General features: G+C 43.6%; 1 protein-coding gene across 1 annotated transcript in view; it reads left to right on the forward strand.

Moving 5' to 3' along the window:
* Positions 1–8,087: 8,087 nt before the first annotated feature.
* The window catches only part of LOC138980656 (uncharacterized), a 118,454-nt gene continuing 109,041 nt past the window's right edge, over positions 8,088–17,500 (forward strand). The window contains exons 1-2 of the mRNA XM_070353566.1: positions 8,088–8,139; positions 11,542–11,687. Of these exons, the coding sequence (XP_070209667.1) occupies positions 8,088–8,139; positions 11,542–11,687 (198 nt within the window). The remainder of the gene's footprint in view (positions 8,140–11,541; positions 11,688–17,500) is intronic.

A 17,500-nucleotide genomic window follows, 5' to 3' on the forward strand; every position in this document is an offset into this window, starting at 1 on the left:
TCTCAGTCATCTCAGTTATATCGCGACGGGGAAAGGGGGGGGATGGGATAGAGCCACTTGTCAATTGTTTCTTGTTCACAAAAGCACAAATCAAAAATTTGCTCCAGGGGCTTGCAACGTAGTACAATATATGACCTTACTGGGAGAATGCAAGTTTCCAGCACAAAGGACTTGACTAAAATCTTTACAAAAATTGACTATATTCTATACAAGAAACACTTAACAAGGGTAAAAAGAGAAACAGAATCCGTTAGTCGCCTCTTACGACATGCTGGGGAGCATCAGTTAAATTCTTCCCCCTAACCCGCGGGGGGTACTCAAACGATCACAGACATACAGTCACACACATACACCCACAGACCAGAGACAGTACGGTACATATTCTATTTGCGGCCTGGCACCAATGTATCGGTACTACCGAACCAGGTGAGGGACTAAACGGCGGATTAGGGACCCACCTGTTCTGCCACCCCCCCCCCCCCCCAACTCCCGCCTCCACCCTTCCCCTCACCCTTTTCTCACCTGTCTACCACTTACCGGTGGAACTGAAAACACCGGGCCTTTTTCAGTGCTATGAATGAATGAATGGTACATGATTCCTCGATTTTCGATCGATGGTCAAGAGGGCCATAGAGGCTCGGACAGACGGGAAATAGCTTCTGTGTGTGTCCAGAGGGTGGACAGTGCTACGATGTGACCTACGGAACCGGTGCATTGTGGTGTACGTGTGGTGTCGAGGTGGACTTTGTGTGTAGGTGTAAAGGCGGAGTGTAAATGTGACCCTCCACCACGAAATGAGTCGCATGTCACCTCGCGCGGTTCTGCGCTAGGCTTAATATAAGTCCGGGGAGTGTCTGGTGACAGTGTGAGGGTCACCTTAGTCACAGGCTTATAACTCAAACAGTTTTCGCTCTTTTCTAAAACGGGTTTCACCACTGGATAGAGCATAACAAACTGTAATGTAAAAATATGAAAATCATGCAAAGGTGACATGCGACTCATTTCGTGGTGGAGGGTCACAAATCTTCATTTTATGGTGGAGGATTTTCCCTGTTTGTGATATATGTACTGATAATGTGTTGAGGAAGGTTTTGAGGTGTCTTCAGGTTATTGTGTGATTGGAGATTTCTTGCTTTGTGTTGTTATTAGCAAGGAGAGTTTGCCTCCTGTGAAAGTCTGTTGGGGAGCTTCCACACAGTTTGTCATTGGCTTAGCTGCCATGAGATGAAGTGATGTTTTGTTTAGGTGTGAAAACTGCATCCAACCAAACATTGGGAGCGTAACGTTTCTAATGATGTAGGAAACAAACAACTTTTAGCTGTTAACGGTTTAGCTCGGTTTAAACGACTTAGTCATTTTTTTTTCCAAACACAAAAAAATCCTGCATACTTGTATAGCAATAGGGCATGACAAGCTTAATTTACAATCTGTTTACATTGAGGGTTTAAGTCTAAGCGGAGGGAGAAATCGATTATTACTATTTCACGTGCCCTTTGTATTGACTGAAACGGCGATGATACGTTTAAAAGCCATTACAATCTGTATTTTGAAATCTTTTTTGGCAGTGTTGTCTAGAAACAAAGTAAGGATCCGCTCCTTCGGTCTCGCATGATCTGTGAATAAAAGGGGCTGTAATTATTCAGTATCACGCGCCAGTGAAAATGTGTGATCTTGATCGGAAGACAAGACCTGAAGGTGGTGGCAATGTTGTTAAACAAGATTTGCAGGTCATAGTTGTCAGTTTCGTCTTTCTAGGACATGCGGACATTTCGATTTGTAGATCGTTAAGATTCGTGTTTTAAAGTTAGGCTTTGGAAGAAAGAATTGTGAGACTATTTTGGCAAACGAGAGAGAGAGAGAGAGAGAGAGAGAGAGAGAGAGAGAGAGAGAGAGAGAGAGAGAGAGAATGTTTTTACAAACAGTTTCAAGCCATTTTCTTGCTTATTTAGGCTTATATCTGTTGATATTTGAAAAAGTTTTGTTTGTGTAAAGTAGACGTTTAAACAAGCCGTATACATTGCAGCAGACTCATGCACCTTTATAATACAAAAGGCAACAGAACAGAGTATAATTATTTTATATTATGCCCTAAGGAGCTGATTGACAAGTCTATGACCAAACATTGCAAGATTTGTCCTTCGTCAGTTGGAGGAAATTATTCTGTTTCATCTGATTCGGTCATCTCAATCGCTCCAAGACGTTTCTTTACAACTTTGACATTCTGCAGACTACTATAGCTGAGTTGTGCCAAACAAAAAGGAGTCGTCATCTTCGAATGATACCAACGACGGGCGCAGTGGCGTGATGATAAGACGTCGGCCTCCTAATCGGGAGGTCGTGAGTTCGAATCCCGGTCGCTGCCGCCTGGTGGGTTTATGGTGGAGATGTTTCCGATCTCCCAGGTCAACTTATGTGCAGACCTGCTAGTGACTTAACCCCCTTCGTGTGCACACGCAAGCACAAGACCAAGTGCGCACGAAAAAGATCCTGTAATCCATGTCAGAGTTCGGTGGGTTATAGAAACACGAAAATACCCAGCATGCTTCCTCCGAAAGCGGCGTATGGCTGCCTAAAGGGCGGGGTAAAAACGGTCATACACGTAAAAATCCACTCGTGCTAAAAACATGAGTGAACGTGGGAGTCTAAGCCCATGAACGAAGAAGAAGAAGAAGAAGAATGATACCAACAAGGCAGAAGCCTATTTCGGATTAGACGGCAAGACTGAAAGTCTGCGAAGAAATGTGAGAGAAGAAACTACCAGAAACTGTAAAGTTTATGGAGTAACAAAGACAACTCTTCTGCAGACATCAACTGTGATTGAGCTAGACACCAAGAATCAACATCTGCCAAGATTTTTTTTTATTCTAAGAAAAGTTAGACGTCATGTTTTGGACAACAGTCTGAAGACCTCCGATAGAAGTGAGTTACAACTTCACGATTCAACCCCTGTGAATCAACCCGAGGAAAACATGACGGTTCACGCCTTTAAGGAAAGAGAAAACTATTAAGGCCAACAAAAAAAATAGGTCTGTTTACGGTAACCCGACCGACCCTAGTTTTTTCGCGCGACCCTAGACTTTTTTTTGGCATTTGGGGAAAAAAAAAAAATATTGTTTTTTTGGCAAAAATAACGTAAAAATATGGTTTTTTGGAGAAAAAAAAAAAAAATCCCGACCTACAGACCCTATTTTTTGGGCCTATGTTACCGTAAACAGACCTATTTTTTTTGGCCTAACAAACAGTAAAGCAGAGAGTCGTTAGTACTTCACCCTTGTGTCGGCAGTCATTTTTCTGCAACTTCAAGGCGGAGGCGCTATCCTGGATTCTAATATAGACAGTAAGTATGAAAGTTTTGCCTTGGGAAGTTTAGGTGCGGGGTGGTGGTATGGGTTGGGTTTGCGATGGATGGGGATTTGGGTGGGGAACTGTTTGTACTTAGGAGATGATGATGGTTGATACGGGGGGTGCGTGATGTTGTTGTTGTTGTCGGAGGGAGACAGAAGGCAGAGAGAGAGAGAGAGAGGAAGAAACAGAGAGACAGAGACAGAGAGGGAGAGAGAGAGAGAGAGAGAGAGAGAGAGAGAGACAAAGAGGGAGAGATAGACAGACAGACGAGAGAGAGAGAGAGAGAGAGAGAGAGAGAGAGAGGGAGAGAGAGACAAAGAGGGAGAGATAGACAGACAGGCGAGAGAGAGAGAGAGAGAGAGAGAGAGAGAGAGAGAGAGAGAGAGAGAGAGAGAGAGAGAGAGAGAGAGAGAGAGAGAGAGAGAGAGAGAGAGACTGAGAGAGAGAGAGAGAGAGACTGAGAGAGAGATTGAGGCAGACAGACAGACAGACAGACAAGCAGGCAGAGACGGGCAGACAGACAGACAGAGACAGAGAGACAGAGAGAGAGAGAGGTCTGTAGGACAATAGCACAAAAAGAATTAATCAGAAAGACACAAAACAATGTTAACAAACGATACAACTACACCTACTGTTTGCGGACAGGTGAACCACTATGTGTTTGGACTAATACACTCGGAAACTGTTGAGTCTACACGATCTAGCCTTTGCATAAATATTGTACCACTAACTGTGTAAACATAACGCAATGCCAAGCGTCACTCTTCAACACTCTAAACATGAAGACCAATGTTGAGTGAATTCAAGTTGTTTGTGAGGGGAACTTTTCACATCAGTAACTCACCGGCCTGATGACAATCCCAAGTATTGCGGAACTGAAGTTTACACATGTTTGCCGACAGGTTTGTCTATCATTTTGAGAAGTAAGACAAAGAAGAAAAGAAGCCTTCTTGTTGACGATATGGACGAATGTCAAACACACGCACACACACACGCACCCACGCGCACACACACACACACACACACACACACACACACACACACACACACACACACTCACACGTAGGCACACTAACACGCACACTCACACACACATACACACACACACACACACACGTAGGCACACTAACACGCACACTCACACACACACACACACACACTCACCCACACACTCACACACACATACACACTCTCACACACACACACACACACACACACACACACACACACACACACACACACACACACACACGTAGGCACACTAACACGCACACTCACACACATACACACACATACACACACACACACACACACACACACACACACACACAGAGGGCTAAGCACCTAAGTCCCTGTCTAAGGTTACCTGGTACACCACGCTGTATTTGTTCCAGTTTCCCAATACAAGTTTTGCCATTACACGTACACGTGGATATATTGTCCTTTGTGTCCTACGTCGTATTCTCGTGACCTCTTTTGAAGCGAAGATATTTGTTAGTATCAGAACTGTATGATACTTTCTTTTGTAGATTTGTTTCTGCTACTTTTGAAAGAGGCATGAACAATGAGACTGAGGTTCCAACTTTGTAATGTAGTGAGATAGTTTTGGCAAGCGGGAGGGTTTTGCTACACAAGAAAAGCTTGAATGGATTGAATCTTTTAAGACATTATACGTGTATGATCCTTTAGTTCTGTCACACGAGGGCGGGGAAAACGATTCTTGTAGTTTGGAGGAATACTAGTGGTTCTTTCTGTGTGTGTGTGTGTGTGTGTGTGTGTGTGTGTGTGTGTGTGTTTGTGTGTGTGTGTGTGTGTGTGTGTGTGTGTGTGTGTGTGTGTGTGTGTCCATGTTTGTGTGTGTGACTGTTTTTTTCCATTTGTAATAACGTCCAATGGTTTACTCTTTGACTGACCAGGTGAATCCTTACTTGCCTGCCTGACAAACTGATTGACAAAATTGCCGACTAATTCACTTAGTTCCTGATTGACTGACCGACCGACCGACAGATGCGCATCAACTTTTCCTTTGTTTTGACGAGACATAAGATTGAATCCAAAAGCAAATAGGCCGCCAACGTTCCAAAAGTCAGAATCAAAAAGGTATGTTATTGGAAAATATTTACAACAAAACAAAACGTTACGTTCACTGATCTTTGATCCAAAAGTCTTTTAAATTGACAAGACAGACAGACAGACAGACAGACAGACAGACAGACAGACAGACAGACAGACAGACCGACAGACATAATAAACTTGATCTCGCTCGTGTCTTGCGAGCGAGCTTCTGGACAATTTGTCAGATAAGATTATTTTCTGTGTTTGTTTGTCTGTCTGTCTGTCTGTCTGTCTGTCTGTCTGTCTGTCTGTCTGTCTGTCTGTCTGACTGTCTGTCTGTCTGTCTGTCTGTCTGTCTGACTGTCTGTCTGTCTGTCTGTCTGTCTGACTGTCTGTCTGTCTGTCTGTCTGTCTGTCTGTCTGTCTGTCTGTCTGTCTGTCTGTCTGTCTGTCTGACTGTCTGTCTGTCTGTCTGTTTGTCTGTCTGTCCGCTTCAAAGACCGCTGGGTCGAAGATCAGTGAACGTTTTGTTGTGTTATAAATATAACCTTCCAATAACATATTTATTTTTTATTTTTTTATTGTGACATAAAAGGAGAAGACGTCCTGGTGACCTATAACGTCAGTTTAATACCAACTATGAGAACGTCTTCAGCATTGGACTATGCACAAAAAAAGCTTCTCTGTCTGTGCAGCCGCGCAATATTTATAAGTTCCCATTCATTCATACCCACCAAATGTACGACACCGACTCTTTAGTGTGTCTTCGAGTATCATGATCTATTTCTGGGTGTCAATGGCTAGCGCTAAAGATCTTTTAATAGGTCCTATATTTTATGGGCCACGCTTCGAGGAGACTTCAACCGTGTTGACACTTGGAATCTACACACACAAAGCCGTCAACCAGGTTGTTACAATCAGAACAAGAACTCCTCGAGTATTCTGCCTTTTGTTCCACAGATACCGTGCGTGATCATGTTTGTGACGAATCTAGAATTGTTGCGTTGTGAAGTAGGTCTATACTGCTGGTGTTGTCTTGAAGGACGGATCAACAGATACATTGATTGTGTGTGTAACGAAATCCTCCAGTATTCGCCGTTTGTTTTACAGATAGAGTGGCCATGCGTGTCAATGATCCATTTTTGTTAGTACAGTATGACTTTGTATCTGAAGTGCAGTATGACTTTGTCTCGTACGGCGGGTCTACAGATGCAGTGATAATGTTTGTAACTAATCCTGAAATGTTGCATTCATGAGTGCAGTGTTTGTTTGGTCATGAAAGACGGATCAACAGATACTGTGATTATGTGTGTAACGAAATCCTCCAGTATTCGCTGTTTGTTCAACAGACAGCTTGTTCTTGCGTGTGGCGGTTCCAAATGTGTTAGTATCTGAAATGCAGTGCTGGTTTTGTCTCGTGTGACGGGTCCACAGATCAGTGATGATATGTGTAAGTAATCCTGAACTGTTGCGTTCCCGAGTGCAGTGCTGGTTTTGTCATGAAGGACGGATCAACAGATACATTGATTATGTGTGTAACGAAATCCTCCAGTATTCGCCGGTTTTTTTTTACAGATAGAGTGGCCATGCTTGTCACGGATCGAGATTTGTTTGTATCTGAAATGCAGTGCTGTTTTCGTCTCGTATGACGGGTCCACAGATACAGTGATAATATGTGTAAGTAATCCTGAACTGTTGCGTTCTCGAGTGCAGTGTCGGTTTTGTCTTGTTTGACGGGTTCAGAGATATCGCACGCAAATGGTGATGAAGGTTGTGACAAATCAAGAACTGTCGTGTGGGTTTGTCTTGTATGACAGGACCGTCACGGATAAACGGTTATGTTTAAAACCAAACCAGAATTGTAACTCTAATGTACTGTTGGTTTTGTGTAGTATGAAAGATACACAGATACAATTACGAAATCTTTTGTGTATGTAAATAATCCAGAGCTGTTGTGTTCTAAATGCAGAATTGCTAGGCAAATTCCTGTTTTGTAACGACAGAGAATAACATATTTGTACTTGTTCTTGTTTTTGAATCGTTGGGTAAATGCTCACAAACTGGTCCCGGCTATTGCATGCGCTTAACACACCCTTCCAGTTGAATGCTTACCAAATGTGAGCAGCGTGGGTGCTTCCCATGAAGGGCAATGATTTTTGATTTCTTTCTTTCAACAAATGAAACATTCATGGGTGGAAACGATGTTTTACCAGCGTACACTACACCCTAAAGAGTGTCTGGAACTGACGATTCATTTCAAACCTTTACCCAATGCAGTCGGGGAGAAAGGGCTAAGATATTTAACTCTCAAAAAAGAAATGTTCTACCCCAAAATACGACTTGTAAATGGGAAGTACAAGGTGAACATTTGTTGTTGTTGTAAATACCAAATCCCCCCTCCTCCCCATAAAAAACCCACCCAAATTAAAATGTTTTGTCTTGACTTACCAAACTTGCTACACTGGACTTTCAGCTGACGTACTGGACATTTTCTTGACGGTGAATTACGCATGCGCAGACTGATCTTTCTGGTGACGTCACAGGGTCGTAAGTCTCGCGTGTTGATTTGAAGTGGTCGACACAAATCATAATATCGCTGGACACTTCGAATTTGTTCTAATGCATAAACACACGTTCGTTCGTTGTGCACCCTCTTACTAAATTGGACTGGCTATGCTTGGGTCTCCATGCGTGTGGGATCAAGTGCTATCCACTATGAAGCTTTGGTGTCCAGTGTGGGTATAATAAGTGTTGAGCGGTACGAATCTTAGTAATAAACCGGTAGTTGCACGGTGTGTGTGTTGTCGTAACTTGTTCAGGATTTTGGTGCAATGTGTGGTTGTCGTAACTTGTTCAGGATTTTGGTGCAATGTGTGGTTGTCGTAACTTGCTCAGGGTTTGGGTGCAATGTGTGGTTGTCGTAACTCGCTCAGGGTTTGGGTGCAATGTGTGATTGTCGTAACTTGCTCAGGGTTTGGGTGCAATGTGTGGTTGTCGTAACTTGCTCAGGGTTGTGGTGCAATGTGTGGTTGTCGTAACTTGCTCAGGGTTTGGGTGTAATGTGTGGTTGTCGTAACTTGCTCAGGGTTTGGGTGTAATGTGTGGTTGTCGTAACTTGCTCAGGGTTTGGGTGTAATGTGTGATTGTCGTAACTTGCTCAGGGTTTGGGTGCAATGTGTGATTGTCGTAACTTGCTCAGGGTTTGGGTGCGATGTGTGGTTGTCGTAACTTGCTCAGGATTTTGGTGCAATGTGTGGTTGTCGTAACTCGCTCAGGGTTTGGGTGCAATGTGTGGTTGTCGTAACTCGCTCAGGGTTTGGGTGCAATGTGTGGTTGTCGTAACTTGCTCGGGATTTTGGTGCAATGTGTGGTTGTCGTAACTTGCTCAGGGTTTGGGTGCAATGTGTGGTTGTCGTAACTCGCTCAGGGTTTGGGTGCAATGTGTGGTTGTCGTAACTTGCTCAGGGTTTGGGTGCAATGTGTGGTTGTCGTAACTCGCTCAGGGTTTGGGTGCAATGTGTGATTGTCGTAACTTGCTCAGGGTTTGGGTGCAATGTGTGGTTGTCGTAACTTGCTCAGGGTTTGGGTGCAATGTGTGGTTGTCGTAACTTGCTCAGGGTTTTGGAGTAACGAGTTGCGATGTGTGGTTGTCTGCAACGAGTTGGTGCTTTGACTTTTTTGGAGTTTGTTATAGTGAGAGAGTTTTGATTGTGCTCGTGATTTTGAGAGCAAAACGAACATGAACGGCGATTTTCTTATGAGAAAGCGTAGGAGTAGACACAAAAAGCTCCCACGTAAGTTTGTCTGTACACGCGTTTTTGTATGTCCTTGATGGCTGTTTGAACTTCTGTCCGTCTGTCTGACTGTCTTGGTGTGTCCGACTACCGCGTTGTACCGTCTGTGTTTCGGTTTTGCGATGCCGTTGGGCTTGTGTGTGTGTGTGTGTGTGTGTGTGTGTGTGTGTGTGTGTGTGTGTGTGTATGTGTGCGTGCATACGTGTGTGTGTGTGTGTGTGTGTAAGTGTGTGTGTGTGTGTATGTGTGTATGTGCCCTGTAAGTGTGTGTGTATGTGTGTGTGTGCATGTGTGTGCGCGTGCGTGCGTGTGTGTGTGTGTGTGTATGTGTGTGCGCGTGCGTGCGTGTGTGTGTGTTTGTGTATGTTTGTGTGTATGTGTGTGTGCGTATGTGTGTGCGTATGTGTGTGTGTGTGCGTGCGTGCGTGCGTGTGTGCGTGTGTGCGTGTGTGTGTGAGTGTGTGTGTGTGTATGTATGTGTGTATGTGTGTGTGTGTGTGTGTGTGCGTGCGTGCGTGCGTGCGTGCGTGCGTGTGTGTGTGTGTGTGTGTGTGTGTGTGTGTGTGTGTGTCTAATCTGTGTGTCTGCGTGTTGGTTCGTGTTTCTAATTCTGCCATCAGATGTGAGTGAATAGTCTATCTCTATGAAGCTTGCGATTTCTAAAGGCACAGACCTCATCGTGAACACTATTCGGCTCACGATCTCAGAATGTTTACGTGGAATAAGACTATCCGTCCACTCTCCACTTGTACACATACTAACAATCAACAGCCTTGATGACACCGCAACACGGTGGCCTAGTGGTAAGGTTGGCCTAGTGGTAAGGTTGGCCTAGTGGTAAGGTTGGCCTAGTGGTAAGGTTGACCTAGTGGTAAGGTTGGCCTAGTGGTAAGGTTGGCCTAGTGGTAAGGTTGGCCTAGTGGTAAGGTTGGCCTAGTGGTAAGGTTGGCCTAGTGGTAAGGCGTCCGCCCAGTGAGCGGGATGTCGTGGGTTCGAACCCCGGCCGGGTCATACCTAAGACTTTAAAATTGGCAATCTAGTGGCTGCTCCGCCTGGCGTCTGGCATTATGGGGTTTGTGCTAGGACTGGTTGGTCCGGTGTCAGAATAATGTGACTGGGTGAGACATGAAGCCTGTGCTGCGACTTCTGTCTTGTGTGTGGCGCACGTTAAATGTCAAAGCAGCACCGCCCTGATATCACCCTTCGTGGTGGACTGGGCGTTAAGCAAACAAACAAAGAGCCCTGTTGCTGTCTGTGCAGAGTGAACATTGACAATCAGCGAAATCACCATCAGAGCGTTGAGAATAAAGCGTTGGCGGGGCATTTCAAGAATTGACACTGTGAAAAACCTGACAGCTTAGAAAAAAAATCCTGCTGATCAATTCTTGTGATTGTCACAGATGAGCATAATGCTTCTTTCCATCTGTCTCCGGAAAGGCTGGCAATACTGAGCTAGCTTCCTTGAATTGAGCATGACGGGCGCAGTGGCGTGGTGGTAAGACGTCGGCCTCCTAATCGGGAGGTCGTGATCGAGTTCGAATCCCGGTCGCTGCCGCCTGGTGGGTTAAGAGTGGAGATTTTTCCGATCTCCCAGGTCAACTTATGTGCAGACCTGCTAGTGACTTAACCCCCTTCGTGTGTACACGCAAGCACAAGACCAAGTGCGCACGGAAAAGATCCTGTAATCCATGTCGGAGTTCGATCGGTGGGTTATGGAATCACGAAAATACCCAGCATGCCTACCCAACGAAAGCGGAGTGAAGCTGACTATGCTCTTCAGTCTCAATATAGTGTGGGGAACCCAAATGGGCAAACGAGCTCACACGTCACCAGAATTTCTGGAACGCAGCCTAGAAAATGGCCATTCACCAACGGGAACCATTTTTAGTCTGCAGTTGTCATCTTCACTGTTTAAAAGAAACAACTTCCATCATTCTGCATGCAATTTATTCTTTTGCAGGAAGTAGCTGCTTATTACATGGATTAATGACATCGGATTTATCAACTGTTATATGATTTGGTATTAGATACAGAATGCAGAATCTTTAATTGCCCAAGGTTGGGAATTTGTCTTGACATTGCGGTTAAGAAACATTCACTCCAGCCAAGCACACCCAACACACGCATCTATAAAAACTGATCAACGACATCAATTGAAATACGAGACTGAACAGCAATTACAAATTCATACACTAAAACTATCAACAAACACTTACTGCTTCCTCGCCTCATGAGATGAACAGTATTTATTCTCTTCATACCCGTGCCCTAAACATATGATCCCCATATTTTATGAATATGCCTTGAAAACAAACATTTACCATAACTTTGATATTGTATGTTCCAGCCGCAGACGAACCAACATGGCGGCAGAGCATCCGCGAGCAGATGGAGACGGAACTGGAACGGCGCGTGCGCGACGCTCTGGCCACGCCCCCCAGGGAACGACTCAACAGACGACGCCAGCAGGCTCAGCAGCGCAGCATGCCTCGGGTACAGTCTGCTGAATCTTCCATTCCTTCCCTCAACCAGGTCGCTGCTGAACCGACGTCGGCCCGAGTGCCCGGCTTGCATCTCCAAGGCCCTAGACGCAGTGTAAAGTAGTGTGTGTGCAAAGTCCCACAGAGCTGCAGAGTGGTTGTGTTTTTTGTGGAAGTGGTTTTGGGAGTGGTTTGAAGCTCTGTGGGTCTTCGGTTTTGGGCGTGTGCTTGTGTCATGGTCAGGGCTGGATCTTGAGAGGAATGAGGGGGGGGGGGGGGGGGGGGTCCCTTGCCTGTTCCTATACCCCTCCCTCATTTGCGAAGCCCCCCCTCCTTCTCATACCCTAGGTCCAGCCCTGATGGTGACAGCACGTGTTTGAAGCACAGCCGTTTGGTGATCTTGATGACGCACACTGAACCCCCCGCGGGCTAGGGGGAGTCCCATATTGGTTGGGACGAGAAAGAATTTACCCGATGCTCCCCAGCATGTCGTAAGAGGCGACTAACGGATTCTGTTTCTCCTTTTACCCTTGTTAAGTGTTTCTTGTATAGAATATAGTCCATTTTTGTACAGATTTTAGTCAAGCAGTATGTAAGAAATGTTAAGTCCTTTGTACTGGAAACTTGCATTCTCCCAGTAAGGTAATATATTGTACTACGTTGCAAGCCCCTGGAGCAAATTTTTGATTTGTGCTTTTGTGAACAAGAAACAATTGACAAGTGGCTCTATCCCATCTTTCCCCTTTCCCCGTCGCGATATAACCCTTCGTGGTTGAAAACGACGTTAAACACCAAATAAAGAAAGAAAAGAAAACGCACACTGTCTTACACAGATTGATTCTTCAGAGTTGCAAGGATAAAACACATGACCGCGATGTGCCCGATATCCTCATATCACCTGTATCAGTTAGGGTCCACTTGGCACATCCCTGCTTGGGATTGAGGGAAGATGATTGGTGATCACGATAAAAACAATTGATGAAAAATTGTGACCGTGACAGTGCCGCCTCAACTTTTGCCAACGGGAAATATGACATCATCCAATAGCCCTATCAAAAATCGGAGAAAAAAGTTTTAAGCAAATGCTCTCAAAAATGTCTGCACGAATTTTGTTAAACAATTATTACTTGACTGACTTTTAAAAGTGTATGCCCTCATTGACATCTGGTGGTGGTTCCCTTCAAACAATTAGCAGCCCTGAAAGTCCAACAAATGGTGCACTAGCCTTTGGCTAGTGATTATGAAAATTGACTAGCCAGAGAGCAAACTTTTCCAACCAAACCAACAAATTGTTTCAGCAACTTTACTCGCATTTGGCGAGTAGAGGAACATGTCTACTCGCCAGTTACATGTTTCTACTCGCCATGGCAAGTAAAATACTCGCCACTTTCAGGGCTGCCTAGTCATTTTCATTTTGTTGATGCCTACCTTAATTGAGCTCGACGTTGACATCGCGAAGACGTTTTACGAAAGCTTCCCGCAGCGAGCTTCATGCAGTACACTTCGCGCAGTCGACTTCACCCAATTCGCATGCCGGTGTAGGATCCGGTCCGGTCCCCCCTCTGAAGTAGTCCCCCGGGGGACCAATTCGTGGCAAAAACTGCTCTATAATGATCCCCCCTTAGACATCCAGCCTCGTTTTTCTTGTTACAATGTTAGTAATGTTACCAGCAATTTCAGAGAAAAGAAAGAAAAGAATCAGAGACTGGTTTCATTTCTTCTTATCAGTATTTATTTATTATTCATTTTATTTCATGTGATTTTTCTTTTGAACGGCATTATAAATCAGATCTATTTTATTTTCTGCAAAATATAGTCAAACAAAGAGATTGCTGTCTGTGCACTACATAATACCGGACGAAGATATAGATTGAAAATGGCTTGAATGCCTGAGAAAAACGAGGCTGGATGTCTAAGAGGGGACCATTATAGAGCAGTTTTTGCCACGAATTGGTCCCCCGGGGGACTACTTCAGAGGGGGGACCGGACCGGATCCTACACCGGTTGACCGTTGTGTGACCTCTGTTGTCCAAGACTGTCACCACTGAGCTGATGTCAGCTGTGAGCTATGTAGCCCTTCAAGTACGCACTCGCTTGCCTCACTTTTACTTTCGGTACAGTGGAAACCCACTTTCTAGACCCCCTTATTTTAATTAGAAAAAAACACAGTAAACACCAAGTTCCAAAGACTTTCGGGCCACGCCCTTCTTCAGTGAAATGAATGTAAGCAAACAATGACCAATGAAGTAAAATTCTTGATTAAAAAAACAAAAAACAAAAACAAAAACCTTTATTTAAGACTTCTCCCTTTTAAATGTGACAGGGGAGGCTACCGCTCCTTTCACAGCAGACTCTGCACCCGAGTTGTTGGCCTTTAAGTCAACACCGGTTGATTGTGGAATTCTGTTTGTGATGGGGTCTGGTGGTTTCCGATTGTCCGTATGTTCGTGGAAACCTTCGGGTTTGCATAACAGTTTTTATAGGGCTACACGAACGTTATAAACCGCTACGGTTCCAAGCCCAAAACGCGACACTTTTATACGAAGGAAGGGTTCTTGAAATCCTTGCGCGCTAAGAAATTACCCCTAACATTTTCAATGATCCTGTTTGATTGCACTTCGCTTCCCGAGGTGATCGTAGTGTTTCGGCACACGGTTACATAAAGACTATGATTTTCAGATCTTCTGTTCATAACGTTTGTAAATGTACCCCCACTTTAAAACTCCCTCCTTTTTAAGACCCGAATATTTCAGATATTTGGAGGTCTTAAAAGGGGTTTCCAATGTAGCAGAGTGCGATAAGACATTTTCTCTAGCCAGGCAGTGGTGACCTCCCTTTGACAAAATTGATTGTTTTGTTTGCTTGTTTGTTCGTTCATGGGCTGAAACTCCCACGGCTTTTACGTGTATGACCGTTTTTACCCCGCCATTTAGGCAGCCATACGCCGTTTTCGGAGGAAGCATGCTGGGTATTTTCGTGTTTCTATAACCCACCGAACTCTGACATGGATTACAGGATCTGTTTCGTGCGCACTTGGTCTTGTGCTTGCGTGTACACACGGGGGTGGTTCGGACACCGAGGAGAGTCTGCACACAAAGTTGACTCTGAGAAATAAATCTCTTGCCGAACGTGGGGACGAACTCACGCTGACAGCGGCCAACTGGGTACAAATCCAGCGCGCTACCGACTGAGCTACATCCCCGCCCCAAAATTGATTGCGTTTCATGCTTGATTCGCCGTGGTATTCTCCCTTTGTCAGGGGATCGGAACCCGCTTTCATCTGTTGGAAGAATCTTGCTTGGAGTAGTCCTGGTGGCACTGTGATATTCCCCTTGATTTGGTCATGCACTAGTAACCTCCCTTGATCGTGAGTAGGTCACTGGATTTGTTGTTGTTTGGCTGAGACCAAACACTCTGTTCGCTGTTACACACTTCTCACAATTTGTGTCGGTAGGTGTGAAGGGCTGGTTTTTATATTTAGTCAAGTTTTGACTAAATATTTTAACATCGAGGGTGAATCGAAACGAGGGTCGTGGTGTATGTGTGTGTGTGTGTGTGTGTGTGTGTGTCTGTCTGTCTGTCTGTCTGTGTGTGTGTGTAGAGCGATTCAGACCAAACTACTGGACCGATCTTTATGAAATTTGACATGAGAGTTCCTGGGTATGATATCCCCGAACGGTTTTTTTTTCATTTTTTTTATAAATGTCTTTGATGACGTCATATCCGGCTTTTCGTGAAAGTTGAGGCGGCACTGTCACGCCCTCATTTTTCACCCAAATTGGTTGAAATTTTGGTCAAGTAATCTTCGACGAAGCCCGGGGTTCGGTATTGCATTTCAGCTTGGTGGCTTAAAAATTAATTAATGACTTTGGTCATTAAAAATCTGAAAATTGTAAAAAAAAATAAAAATTTATAAAACGATCCAAATTTACGTTCGTCTTATTCTCCATCATTTTCTGATTCCAAAAACATATAAATATGTTATATTCGGATTAAAAACAAGCTCTGAAAATTAAATATATAAAAATTATTATCAAAATTAAATTGTCCAAATCAATTTAAAAACACTTTCATCGTATTCCTTGTCGGTTCCTGATTCCAAAAACATATAGATATGATATGTTTGGATTAAAAACACGCTCAGAAAGTTAAAACAAAGAGAGGTACACAAAAGCGTGCTATCCTTCTTAGCGCAACTACTACCCCGCTCTTCTTGTCAATTTCATTGCCTTTGCCATGAGCGGTCGACTGACGATGCTACGAGTATACGGTCTTGCTGAAAAATGGCATTGCGTTCAGTTTCATTCTGTGAGTTCGACAGCTACTTGACTAAATATTGTATTTTCGCCTTACGCGACTTGTTTTCCTGGTAACTTAACTATACTGTTTTTCCCCCTGGTAACTTAACTATACTGTTTTTTTCCCTGGTAACTTAACTATACTGTTTTTTTCCCTGGTAACTTAACCATACTGTTTTTTTCCCTGGTAACTTAACTATACTGGTTTTTTTCCTGGTAACTTAACTATACTGGTTTTTTTCCTGGTAACTTAACTATACTGTTTTTTCCCTGGTAACTTAACTATACTGGTTTTTTTCCTGGTAACTTAACTATACTGGGTTTTTTCCTGGTAACTTAACTATACTGTTTTTTCCCTGGTAACTTAACTATACTGGGTTTTTTCCTGGTAACTTAACTATACTGGTTTTTTTCCTGGTAACTTAACTATACTGGTTTTTTTCCCTGGTAACTTAACTATACTGGTTTTTTTCCCTGGTAACTTAACTATACTGGGTTTTTTCCTGGTAACTTAACTATACTGTTTTTTCCCTGGTAACTTAACTATACTGGTTTTTTTCCTGGTAACTTAACTATACTGGTTTTTTTCCTGGTAACTTAACTATACTGGGTTTTTTCCTGGTAACTTAACTATACTGGGTTTTTTCCTGGTAACTTAACTATACTGGGTTTTTTCCTGGTAACTTAACTATACTGGTTTTTTTCCTGGTAACTTAACTATACTGGTTTTTTTCCTGGTAACTTAACTATACTGTTTTTTCCCTGGTAACTTAACTATACTGGTTTTTTTCCTGGTAACTTAACTATACTGGTTTTTTTCCTGGTAACTTAACTATACTGGGTTTTTTCCTGGTAACTTAACTATACTGGTTTTTTTCCTGGTAACTTAACTATACTGGGTTTTTTCCTGGTAACTTAACTATACTGTTTTTTCCCTGGTAACTTAACTATACTGGGTTTTTTCCTGGTAACTTAACTATACTGTTTTTTCCCTGGTAACTTAACTATACTGTTTTTTCTCTCATCTTCAATTGAGTATGGGAACAAGGCTTTGGATCGCTATAATAAGCCTCCCACCCCGACCCAACTCTAGAAGCGTTCGGTTGGATTTTGGAAACTTAAATGTGACCCTCCACCACAAAATGAGTCGCATGTCACCTTTGCATGATTTTTATATTTTTACATTTTCCTAAAGAGTTTTTTATGCTCTATCCAGTGGTGAAACCCGTTTTAGAAAAGAGCGAAAACTGTTTGAGTTATATGCCTGTGACTAAGGTGACCCTCACACTGTTACAAGACACTCCCCGGACTTATATTGAGCCTAGCGCAGAACCGCGCGAGGTGACATGCGACTCATTTCGTGGTGGAGGGTCACAAATCATACGATATTTTTGGCCTTCTCACCATATGATGTCTTTGGCCTTTCGAATTTTAGTAACTTTATACAGATTTTGTTGAAGTGTCCCAATGTTCTAACGCAAAAGGTAATCTCGATTGGGGAATCACACCGTAATTTTAAGATATTTGA

This window comes from Littorina saxatilis, linkage group LG11, assembly GCF_037325665.1.
Source record: "Littorina saxatilis isolate snail1 linkage group LG11, US_GU_Lsax_2.0, whole genome shotgun sequence".
NCBI lineage: Eukaryota > Metazoa > Mollusca > Gastropoda > Littorinimorpha > Littorinidae > Littorina > Littorina saxatilis.